Source organism: Polyodon spathula, chromosome 3, assembly GCF_017654505.1.
Source record: "Polyodon spathula isolate WHYD16114869_AA chromosome 3, ASM1765450v1, whole genome shotgun sequence".
NCBI classification, from domain to species: domain Eukaryota; kingdom Metazoa; phylum Chordata; class Actinopteri; order Acipenseriformes; family Polyodontidae; genus Polyodon; species Polyodon spathula.
In genome coordinates this window covers 35,594,581-35,606,928 of record NC_054536.1, presented here as the reverse complement: position 1 = coordinate 35,606,928, position 12,348 = coordinate 35,594,581, and the positions used below count along the sequence as shown (strand labels likewise).

Sequence of the window (12,348 nt, the reverse complement as noted above, 5' to 3'; positions counted from 1 at the left end):
CCATGCTGAACTTTTCCCATAATATCTCCGATTCGAAGGGCAGCCTTATCTTCCAGAGTTTTCTTTGAGGCCCATTTTCTTCCAGTTTTCAAAACAGGTGCTGCCTCCCTTACACATTTATCATGTGAATCTACTAATGTCATTTCCAGTCGGACTTTGGCGCACTTAAACTCTTCGGTTAGAGCAGAGATTGGTAGCTGCAGTATTCCTTTACCATAAAGTCTCACTCTGCTGAGGCAGCGTGGAACTCCCAACAATTTCCTGATGTATTAACTGATTAAAGCTTCCAGCTTCTCAACTGTTGTCAAGGAAACCTCCTACACAGTCAGTGGTCACAGCAGTCTTGGCAGTAGACCAAACTGAAAGCACCAGAGTCTCAGTTTGCATGGTAAAGCGCTGCTGTCTATGCTCTTCAACCCTCCACTGCTTGTTGTCTAACTTCTCCCTAGTTCTTTTTGTTTCACAATGCTGTATCTGTGTCTTTCTAGTGCCGAATTGTTGAGCAGTTTTTCTGGCACTTACTGTCTTTACAAGTTTAATAAGTTTAATTCTGTTATCTAAGGAGGACCTTTTTGTTAGACGTACCACTTAAAACCATATTTGTCTTATAACAATAGCCCTGTGTAAGGGTGCTTAATACAGGTTTGAGGCTGTCGCTGGGTAAGAGAATTGTGGTCGCTTAGTACAGTTAAATAAAAGCTCAAATATCATTGGGAGGAATTTAAAGTGGTCGCTAAATAAAGGTGGTCGTATTAGCAGGTTTGACTGTATAACTATTGGAAAAGCATGGGAAAACTGTACAATGATATGATGTAGTGAATGGTAAAACACAGCTGTGTCTGGGTTTGATAATTGAGAGCATAGTAGATAGAAGATACATATAAGACATCTGTTTTTCAGGCAGAGAATTTTGCTTACCCCCTACTTTTGAGGAATAATTAATTCAGTTTTCAGGCAGAGTTTCTGATTCAGGATTTGACTGCAGATGCTGGGTTCATCAAATCACAAGCCCATTTTGAGATTGGAGATCGGAGATCGAGAACATTTTTGGTATAGTTTGACTCCAGCATTTATGTCTACCATTTAGCTGCTAACTCGTCCCATTTGACGTCATCGCATCCTCTCTGGATTATGTGGTTACACCGGGAAGTTCAATTAGACCAGGGGTTCCCAAAGTTTTGGTGATGGAGGGCCACTTTCCGGAGGTTGCATGGGATGGGGGGGGGGGGCGCACAAGAAAATGTACCACTCATGAACCCGAAATATGCCCCAAATCATAGCTTTTTTTTATTTCTTATTCATTTTTGTTTTTAAATTAGGAATGTATATTACTACCACTGCAACACCATCAGCTTTGAAATGTATCTATTTTATCCTGTGTCTTGGTGCCACAACAGGCTTAGGCTTGAGCACCAATATCACGCTGTCACACCTTACATTGTCCTGGTCACAACAAATAAAGAAGATAATAACGAAAACTACAAGCTTTACCAATTAAACTCTTTTGTGGGTTAATCTTCAGTAGTGAAGCAGACTGCATCTTGACTTGTACAACTAACCACTTCGCTAAGACCTGAATCTATGAATAGTGAACTCCGCTTAATTCGAATCTCTGGGGACCATACAAATAGTTTGAGATGTGCAAAGTTCGAATTAAACAAATTATGTAAATTGTCCCATGGTGTGGACATTTAGAGCTTTTTCCAAATAAATGTGCAGAAATAAGACACAGACATTACTGTATTTTACCTTGATGTTTTTATTTATTTTTTCTTTCTGAATACAACAAAATAATCACACATTTCTATTTAAAGTACAGCATTAATTATTCATAAATGATCTGCCATTACATTGATGCTTTTAATACAATTGCATATGATTGCTCCGTAACATCCTACTAGCTACTGTACTGCAGCCTAACTGTAGTCTTATTCAGAAACACTGTACAAAAAAGAAATGTAACAGTAACAATTTTAAACTCTAGCCTGGTACTGCTACAGTAGTACTTTCCCCAGCAGAAGAAGTTGAACACCAGAACTAAAATACAGTACAAAGAGCATTTTCCTGATTTATAGTTGAAGCTGAATACAGTTTTGCTCTTAAAATAATAAAATAAAATCTATAACAGAAAAAAGTGCCTGTATCCTGAACCGTAACATTTCTTGCAGTTGCTCTGTTAACATTACAGAAGCTAGCTAGCTACTTCAGCTGCATAAAGTACTAACGTTGTTTGGATGGTCCCTTCACGTCTTGATATCACAGTCATTGAGCATCTTCCCCGTGGAAAGCGATAGGAGACGATAAAATAAAAATTTTAAAAAAGTAGAAGTGCTGAGGGCTCAAGTGCTGTCATAACATGGGGAGGGATTGGGCCATCTGCAAAACACAGACAACAAATGAAGTGGTTAAGCATTTTCTTTTTTTTTTTTTATTAAACGAAGAATGCCTCCAGCCATTCCAAATTACATGCAATTATGTTGACCTACTCATTACGTAGCCTAGTGAAAAGTTTCACTTTGGTATGTTAGTTGTATATTATTATTATTATTATTTATTATTATTGTCAACTTACCTACTGTCCGCTTGCGTGAGATTTGTGGTGCTGACTTCTCCCGGCCGCAATCTCTGACAACCTAGGCTCGATTCCCGTTGTTGCAAAGCGAAGGACTGAATGTAGGTGGTCATCGGTCAGTGTGGATCTGAATTAGGATTTGTTGATGCTCATGATGGAGAAGGTTTTCTCACAAGTGTAAGTGCTTCCTAATAGAGAAGCCATTCGAAAGGTATGCTGGTGAAGTGCGGGGTATGTTGTTGGCAAGAGGCTTTGGTAGAACTGTATCAGGCTTTGCTCCCGAAATGCTGTTTTTGCCTCTGAACTCTCCTGTAAATCAGTTAGTTCGAATTGACTTTCTGTCAGAGCTCCTTCAGGTGCACATTTGAAAGGATCCAGAAAAATGTCAAATGCCTGCTCATGGCTCCTGAAGTCCGAAAAGCGGTGGTGGAATTCTGCCTGCAATTTTTCCATGATCTGATTGTTTTTGTCTGTGCAGGTGATCCAAAACCTTTCCTTCCTCTTCCAAGAGCTCTTTGAAAGCTGGGAAATGAGCTAAATTGCCTTCCTTCAATTGCCCCTGCAACAGTTAGAGTTTTCTCTCAAAAGACTTGACGTGGTCAAATAGAGCAAAAATTTGCTTCCCATGCCCTTGCAGTTTCAGGTTCATATTGTTGAGTAGAGAGGTCAGATCTGTCAGGAATTATATCTACACCCCTATCTTCCAAAACTTTCTTGATTACCACCCCCCCCCCCCCACCACAGCACCACACCCCCCCCCCCCCCCCCCCCCCCCCCCATCATTGCTGGTGCACCATCTGTTGTGACAATTATCAGGGATGACAACTTTTAAGTTGTATAAATCAAGAACCCTCTTGATCGATCCTTGAGGCTCTCGAGAGTAGGTTTTCTGATATTTTGAAGTTTTCCGTGACACTCTGAATCAAAATGAGTAATTGTGCTGTCGCCGATGTCTATGCTTCTCAGTGCGCTAAATCAGTTGCCTTTTTAGATCGCTGCCAATGTCTTCTATACAGTGTATGACTGTCATTTTTGACAAGCTGGAATCTTGGAATGGAGGGCCGCACTTTGGGAACCACTGATTTAGATGGTGATCTCTAAGCACAAACTTCTTATAGCAGTTCACAAAAAGTTCAAGGTGTTGCTATTCTCAGAAAAAAAAAAAGAAAATGTTATTTGGAAAGTACACAGGCTCTTCTTTTAGTTTATAAGACGTTTGAGGTGTTGTTATTCTCAGAAAAACTGTTAGTTGGAAAGTACACAAGCCCTTTTTTAGTTCTAGAAAGTTAAGAGTGTGGTCTGGATTATGAAAATCTTATTTTGAAAGCAATGTTCTTTATTCTGGGTCAAGCAGAACACCATCTGCTCCTGTCTTCTCTAACTGAGAACTCCACCTTGTTCATTCAAGGTGAAAGTCTTGCTTCAGATCCCTTCTTTTCCAAGGCAGGTGGGAGGACTGGTGCAGGCCTCCAGTATCCAGCATCACATATATGCTGAATCCGTTCCGGCTGGCTCCTGTAATGTATTGAATTTTCCTCTGTATCCTCCCTACACTGTATAAATTCTGGGCTTTCAGCAGCTGCCCATTCTATGTGGTTTTTGTACTTGACACAAGTTACTCTCACTTGTATTCCGTCAGGGATATGGATCAGCTCTCCTGGGCTAATTCTGATATAAGCATGGTACCATTTAGGAAAACAGACTGAACAATTTCCCTTAACTGTGCCCTGTCACAATTAGAACATAAGAAAGTTTGCAAACGAGATGATCATCTTGCTCGTTTTTGGTTGTTAGTAGCTTATTGATCCCAGAATATCATCAAGCACCTTCTTGTAGGATCCCTGGGAGTCAGCTTCAACAACATTAGGTCATTAAAACATTAAAATTAAATTACTTGCGTCTCGGAGAGGCCTTCATCTTCCAAGAACTTATTACCCTTAGTTCAAACCTATCTGAATCTCCTGCAGGACTGTTATAAAAGGTCCTGTACTTATCCATCTGTTCACAAATAACCATATTGGGTACTCCATTATCAATTTAATTATTATTATTTAATTATGCTCATGCAGACTGGCTTTCTGTCTGTCCATCTGTGCCCTGAAGATTTTGGACATTCTGTTACCCTGGATGTTATTTTAATGAATTTTCTGTTTTCTTCTGTCACAGGTCTTTCACAAGACTCAAGATTTTAACTCTTTCAACGTTTTTTTATTTTTTATTTTTTCACGTGAATTTATCCTTCATGACTCTGTTGTATGAGTCTGTGGGATTAAATGGTTTCTGCTGTTTGTTGTTGCAGGTAATGAAGGAAGTCCAGAGTGCACTGAACACTGCAGCTGCTGATGACAGTAAACTGGTTTTGCTGAGTGCTGTGGGGAGTGTCTTTTGTTGTGGTCTTGATTTTATTTATTTTATTCGGAGATTAACAGATGACCGAAAGAGGGAAAGTGTTAAAATGGCTGAAACTATTAGGTAAGATTGATTTTTCTTTAATTGTAAATGAAAGTGAATAGTATGCAGACTAATGGTTGTCCACATCACAACAACAAAATGGTAAATGTTTTGTTTTTTGTACTTTTATTTTTCAGCAACTTTGTGAATACTTTTATTCAGTTTAAGAAACCTATTATAGTGGCTGTGAACGGTCCTGCAGTTGGACTTGGAGCATCAATATTGCCTTTATGTGATGTGGTTTGGGCAAATGAGAAGGCCTGGTTTCAAACACCATATACTACGTTTGGGCAGACTCCAGATGGGTGTTCATCTCTCACATTCCCTAGGATAATGGGGCTGGCTTCTGTAAGTATATAATAACACAGATTAACATTCCTTCACTTAATTATTATTGACTGACCCATTACTCCCACATAACCGGTCTCCATAAAGAACACACACTATGTAGTGATATTAATGTTACAGAAAGACTGCCCAAGGTTAACTTCCCAATTACTTATACTATTATGTTTATATCCATGTGTGTAGATAGATGGATTGATTGATTGATTGATACTTTTTGAAAGAAACCTTATTTAACAATTAAATAGAATACACAAAATGAATATTTATAAAGAGACTGTCATGAAATCATAACGTAGATCCACCCAAAGTGAACAAAAAAATTGCGTAAAATACTGTCGACACAAGTCACTTTACAGATGCTCCTCCAGTTCACCATCCTTAACAGCAAACAATACACTGTTTACACACCACCAGGCTTCTTCAAACATTTCTATATTATGCATTGCTTTATAGAAATTAAAATCTAGTCTAACCCATGTTAGTACAAGCATTCTAAAAATGACAAATTTAAATGAGGATTTAAAACATTATTCATTTTGTTTTTTCTGCTCTTTAAGATTGCTAGTTTGGCCTGTCCAATAATAAAATTCACCAGCTGGATTGAGTACTTTCTCTTTTTGCAATACGTAAAACCAGAAATAAACAACACCTCAGAGAACTAAAAACCCAATCTAACAAGCAATTCCTTCAGAACAGCAAACAAAGGTTTTAATCTGGTGCAGAACACAAAACAATGGTAAACAATCTCCCTCTGTGAGCAAAAGGGACAGGATCCTCGGGGTTTATGATGCTCACAAAGGAGTTAACAGCAATGATGCTGTGTAAGATCCTCCACTGCAGATCCCCCAATCTTTTGGCAGTGGTGGCTTATACAGAGTTCTCCAAGCTGGCACTATCAGTTCCACTGCCCCCAGCCTCTCTCTCCAGTGTGTTTCTCCTAGTGCCCCGAGCTGCTGGTAACGGCCCTTTACACACACCCTATACAATGGTTTCCCCTCTACTGTGCACAGAGGGAGATTTCTCAGACCCTCTACAGTCAGTAAATGACCCTGCTCATCAGAAGCCTGACTGATCGCTGGGGACACTAATAGTGATGGAAAGGGGGAATCAGTATGCAGAACTCTCTGTTCCCTGAACAGCTGGCTTAAGAGCTCCAGCCCCTCACCTGGGAGAGCAGCACGCACCTGGGTAATTAAACGCTTAGCAGTGCGGACAGACTGCATCCCCAGAGCAGACTCTAACCACTGAGGAGTCACCCAGCTGTAAGTGTTGAAATCAAAAAGCACTTTAAGCTCTACAACACCTGCCTTAACTAAATGATGTATAAAGATAGCAGACTGAACAATATCACGTCAAGAAAGTATTGTATACTAACGACTCTTCTAGAAGCCAATCAAGGCTAATGTTTTCAGTGTCCCTCTGCTCAATACGCACCCACTGCCATGCCCTCAGCAGGCTGTTATAGTAGTTTGGCAGTCGGGCCATCTCCAGTTTACCCATTTCCAGCATAAAAAGACCCCTATCCAGACCCAGCCTCCCTACCTGCTGCAGGAAGGCACAGGCAAACTGCCTCCACGGGAGGTCATCATTGCATACAGCAGCCTCTGCAGGGCCTGTAACCTAAAAGCCTCCATCCTGCTAGAAAAGTCTATGGGTCTATCCCCCCCCCCCCCCCAGAAAGAATCTAGCATCACAGCCTGAACCTGTTTCACTAATGACTAATGTGGGGCTTCCCAGCAGATGAATCTGTGCCACAAGCTAGAGGCCACCAAGTTATTAATAATGAGTACCTTACCGCTATAGGAGATCTGTGGGAGCAGCTGCAACCTGCCTTTCACTTTCTCCACCACCCCCTCCCAATTCCTCTGCACTGTGCTGTCATCCCCGAGATGGACACTCAGATAAAGGAGCCCACCCCTGCTCCACTGCAGTCCAGCAGGTAAAACTGGAGGATGACAACCCTTCCAGTCACCCAGGAGCACCGCACTACTCTTAGCTCAGTTTACTTTAGCAGATGATAGCTTCTCAAACAGTCTTTGACAGGTGCCTACACTGTCAATATCAGTTTGGTTATTAATAAATACAGCAGTGTCATCTGCATAGGCTGTGGAATGGACAGTCCAGTCAATACCCTCAGCTTATTTATAAGAGGCTCTATTGCTATAGCGTAAGCATACCAGATATGGAATACCTCTGCCTAATATCTCTCTGAACGGGGAAAGGGGCTCTTAAGCCACCATTGATTTTCAGTAGACCGGAAACGTCACCATAGAGCAGCTGAACCTTCTTAAGAAAGCGATCCCAAACTCAAAAGCTTTTAATGCCCTCCACTGGTAGAGGTGATCGATCCGGTCGAAGGCCTTTTTCCTGATCCAACGACACTACACCTGAATTGAAACCAAAAAGCTTGGAGGCTGCCAGCATATCTCGAACTAGAAAGATATTATCAAAAATGGATCTGTCTGGAACGCAGTAGGTTTGGTCTCCTTGCACCACCCGCCCTATCACAGTCCTGAGGCGGTTTGCGAGCACTCTGGAAAGGATTTTATAATCGGCACAGAGCAATGACACAGGTCTCCAGTTTTTAATGTTACACAAATCTCCCTTTTTAGGGAGGAGAGTGATAACGGCTCTTCTGCGGCTCTGAGGCAGAACTTTCTCCTGCACACTTCCCTGAAAACCCCCCAAGAAGTCCTCTCCCAGCAGAGACCAGAACTTTTTTATAAAACTCCACTGGGAGGCCATCAAGTCCAGGTGTCTTTCCGTTGTTCAGCCCCTGCAGGGCGTCAGAGAGTTCAGTCAGTGACAGAGGGCTTTCCAGCCCCTTGGCTTCCTCTTCAGGCAGCTGAGGGAGGCCCTGGAAGAAACGCTGTGATTCCCCTGTTTCCTCCACCGCCTCTGCTGAAACAGATCCTTATAAAAACCCACAGCCAGCTTCCAGTTCTCTGCATGCTCCCTGATCTTCTGCCCAGCCACTGTCATGAATTACTTTGCTCTGTGCACTCTTTCTCTCCAGCCCAAAGAAATAGTTAGTGGGTGCATCCATCTCCACTAAGCTCTGGAAACACGGTTTCACCAGCGCCCCCTGCACCTTTACGTCCAGCAGATCCACTAACTCACTGTGGCAAAGTGGCTGGTGATTGTGAACAGTGTAGAGGTGATGCAGTGCAGGAGTAATCGCAGACCATTGTAATCCGTTTGGAAAGGGTTTTATTGTAATCCGGGTCTAGTGACCAAAAAGAAAACACTGGCAATAAACAACAATGTGTGATGCGTGGAGCCAAATAAACTGAGTTAGGGAGAGTGTGTTCATACCACCTGTAAAGCACATTTGTTGTTCATTCAAGAACCATTTGTTTTTTTCTGGTATCACAATAAAAAAAATGTATCCCTCTTTTACGATATGATATATCATGTAAAGAAAATATCAAAATACAGAATTAATTGTTACACCCCTAGTCAAAAATCCATACTACTAATAATAATAATAATAATAATAATAATAATAATAATAATAATAATAATAAATGTGCATTAAACACAAATAAATCTTGCAATTTGAATTAATGTGTTGCTGGATGTGAGATGAAAAGCTTGGGTGTGAGGTTTTGTTACATCTGCATTTATAAATAAGCAAACATAAAGCCAAACACAAATATTGTCTCGCTGTTGAAAAGTTTATGTCGGCATTGAGCAGGCATGAATTGTACTGTGTTAACATACTTTAAAATAAATTATGTGCCCAGTCTAAGGTGGTGTGCTCAGTCCTGTCATATTCTGTGTGAATAGATGCTTAAATCACTCAAATGTTTTTACATTCAGGCACGGCCCACACCTTAACAGGTCTTGGATCACTTAGAACAATTCAGATCTTTTGTAAGAATGGCAGACAGCCTGCAATGTTTCATGTTCTATTATTAGTACTTTGAGAAAATGTCCTTCCTTAAGAACACTGCTGCGGCAGTCTGGCCCACAGCAGAAGATTTTGTGTGGATCTTCTTCCCCTAGATGAGCATCCTTTGTTTAATATCTGATCCCTCACAACATCTTCTGCATCATTACTAATGCAGTTCTGCAAATTTAGCTTCCCAGTTGTGTTTAAGTGATACGACTGGAAGATGAGAGGGGGCTATTATGATGAAACTTAGTTTTTAAGCCTCTCTCCACAGTTGAAGGAAGAGGCACAGTCAGCATGTGTGTCAATGATATGTGTAAAGATAATAAGTAATCCTTAGCAGAGAAAGGCTTGAACAACATAATAAAATGTTTGAAGAAATAATGTAAAACTCTGTAATAGAATGAAGATTAAAATATGTTCCCCACCTACTGCTATCTCTAATAATGATTAAAATATGCACTCTTTATTTGACCTTGTTTCAACCTGCCATGTTTTGCAGGCTAATGAAATGCTCTTAAGTGGAAGGAAGCTGACAGCACAGGAGGCGTGTGCTAAAGGACTGGTTTCCCAAGTGTTTTGGCCTGGAACGTTTACTCAGGAGGTGATGGTGCGCATTAGGGAGCTAGTCGCATGTAATTCAGTTGTAAGTCATCCTTTCATTTCTTTCGATTTATTATTATTATTTATTTTTTTAATTTATTTTAACATTCCACACATGGGAATGTTGCAAAATACAATTGAATTCTACATTTGTATACTGCATGGTTTTAAAAGCATGTGACTTCAGATCAAATTTGCCCATTCATTCAGGCAGGTTGTACACCCTGACTTAGGGCCATGTAGTATCAAATTATTTGGAAACATTTTGCTTGTTTATGATAATAATAATAAGTAAATAAGTTATCTTGTTTTATTAATCTAATACTGTTATTACTGGCATGGTTTCATACAATTGATGAAACTTGGAAAGTGCATTCCTCTGCGGGTTATTGAGAACATTACAAATTTGAAATGTAGGTCATGATGATCTTTTTCATGACAGTGAAATTTCTTTAGAGTCAGTCATGTTGCTACTATAAGGGTGACAGTTCTCAACATTATCATCATGGTGCTGAGAATAGATGGGCCCAGTTATTTGTGTCCTTTTTTTATCTTTAGGGAATGTAAACTACAGACAAGATTCACATAGGTGATTTGTCATTATAATCTGAGGCAAAGTCCTATGTGCCAGTTTTAATGTTACAAATCACAAGCAACTAATATGTCAAAAGTCAATGGTGTTGGCAGCTGTGGCAGGAAATGGCTGACTTTTGACATCAGACCAGAAGAAGGACGAACAAAAACACGGGTCAGGTAACTGCAGTTTGCATGCGCCGTTTATTAAATAACACAAAAATAAATTAAATATTTAAACAAAAATAAACACTTGCTCACAGAGCACAAAATAAATAATTGGACAAAACCTAATCACGACACAAAAATACAAATAAGATCCAGGTCAGGCTGGGCAATCGCCTTCACTGATCCTAAATCTCTTTGTTTTAAATTAATCTCTCTCCTCTTGCTCTCCTGTTCTCTACTTCCAAACACCCACCCGGAGTGCAGAGAGCTGCAGGTATTTGTGACCATCTCTCGATTAGCAGTAAATTAATCACTTAATTCAGGAGATGGCCACCTTCTGCATGAGTTTTCCCATCCACGTTGCAAAACAATACAAAAACAATAACAAAACAAACGCACGGCTACGCCATCAAAACAATAACCAAACAACCTGGTGTTCCGTCACAATACAATAAACCAATAAACAAATACAAAATAACACAGGGGCAGAGGGGGAGACCCCATTCTAAAAATAAACCCTACAGCAGCCAACAGCAAATGTTTAGAACACTAATGGAGATGACCATGTGATGACAAAATAATTTGCTAGGTAAGGGATAAACAATGATACAGCGGCACTAGAAACAGTTAATAATTGTTTTACCAACTCAGCACTTTGAGTTGTTTATTTCACTTAAAACAGTTCATCCTGATAGATATTTGTTCGATAACGAGATTCAGTTGATTGGTAATTGGATTTGGTTTAGTAATTGGAATTATCTACACAGGATTCAGAACTGTGCAGACGCATGGCAAATGACATTTAGTAGAGAAAAGTGTAAGGTATTGCATGTAGGGGAAAAAAAATGTGGATTTTAAATACCATATGGGAGACACTGAAATTGAAGAAGGAATCTATGAAAAAGATCTAGGAGTTAGTGCTGACTCAGAAATGTCTTTATCTAAACAATGTGGGGAAGCTGTAAAAAAAGGCCAAAGAAGAGCGACCAGAATTATTCCAGGTTTAAAAGGCATGTCATATGCAGACAGGCTAAAAGAACTGAAATAGAAGACCACGCGGCGATCTGATTCAAGCATTCAGAATTCTAAAAGGTATAGACCATGTTGACCCAGGGGACTTTTTCGATCTGAAAAAGAAACAAGGACCAGGGATCACAAATGTAGATTAGATAAAGGGGCATTCAAAACAGAAAATAGGAGGCATTTTTTTACACAGAGAATTGTGGGAGTCTGGAACCAACTCCCCAGCAATGTTGTTGAAGCTCACACCCTGGGATCCTTCAAAAAGCTGCTTGATGAGATTCTGGGATAACAACCAAATGAGGAAGAGGGGCCAAATAGCCACCTTTTGTTTGTAACTTTTCTTATGTTCTTATATATGAAATAAATATTAGAAGGGTTGTGTTGATGTGGAAATTAATTTTGTGGTAGAATTGTAGACGGGAGATACATCCCCTGAGTATTGTGCAGTCTTTATCCTGGAATGTAAGTTAAGCATTAAAAAATGTGGGTGAAAAAAAAGAAACATAGTTCTTGCTGTTTAAATGAGGAATGAAAAACTACATCTAGAATGCCAGCTATCCAGGAACACTGACTGGTAATCAATTAAGCTAATATGCATTCATAATTTAACAAGCCAGACAGGTATACAAGAACAGGCTTCAAAGACAATAGCTGTATGTGTGGTAAGGTAAGGACTTGTGTATAGACCTGAGAACGGTGTATGTTAAAACAAAGT

The 12,348-nt window shown here is 40.0% G+C and overlaps 1 protein-coding gene across 3 annotated transcripts in view; it reads left to right on the top strand.

Annotated features, from left to right (window-relative positions):
• LOC121313038 (chromodomain Y-like protein) overlaps nt 1-12,348 on the top strand; it is a 121,490-nt gene that overhangs the window by 106,572 nt on the left and 2,570 nt on the right. For all 3 annotated transcript variants that reach the window (XM_041245159.1, XM_041245157.1, XM_041245158.1), the window contains 3 exons: nt 4,872-5,044; nt 5,161-5,371; nt 9,769-9,912. In XM_041245159.1, the coding sequence (XP_041101093.1) occupies nt 4,872-5,044; nt 5,161-5,371; nt 9,769-9,912 (528 nt within the window). The remainder of the gene's footprint in view (nt 1-4,871; nt 5,045-5,160; nt 5,372-9,768; nt 9,913-12,348) is intronic.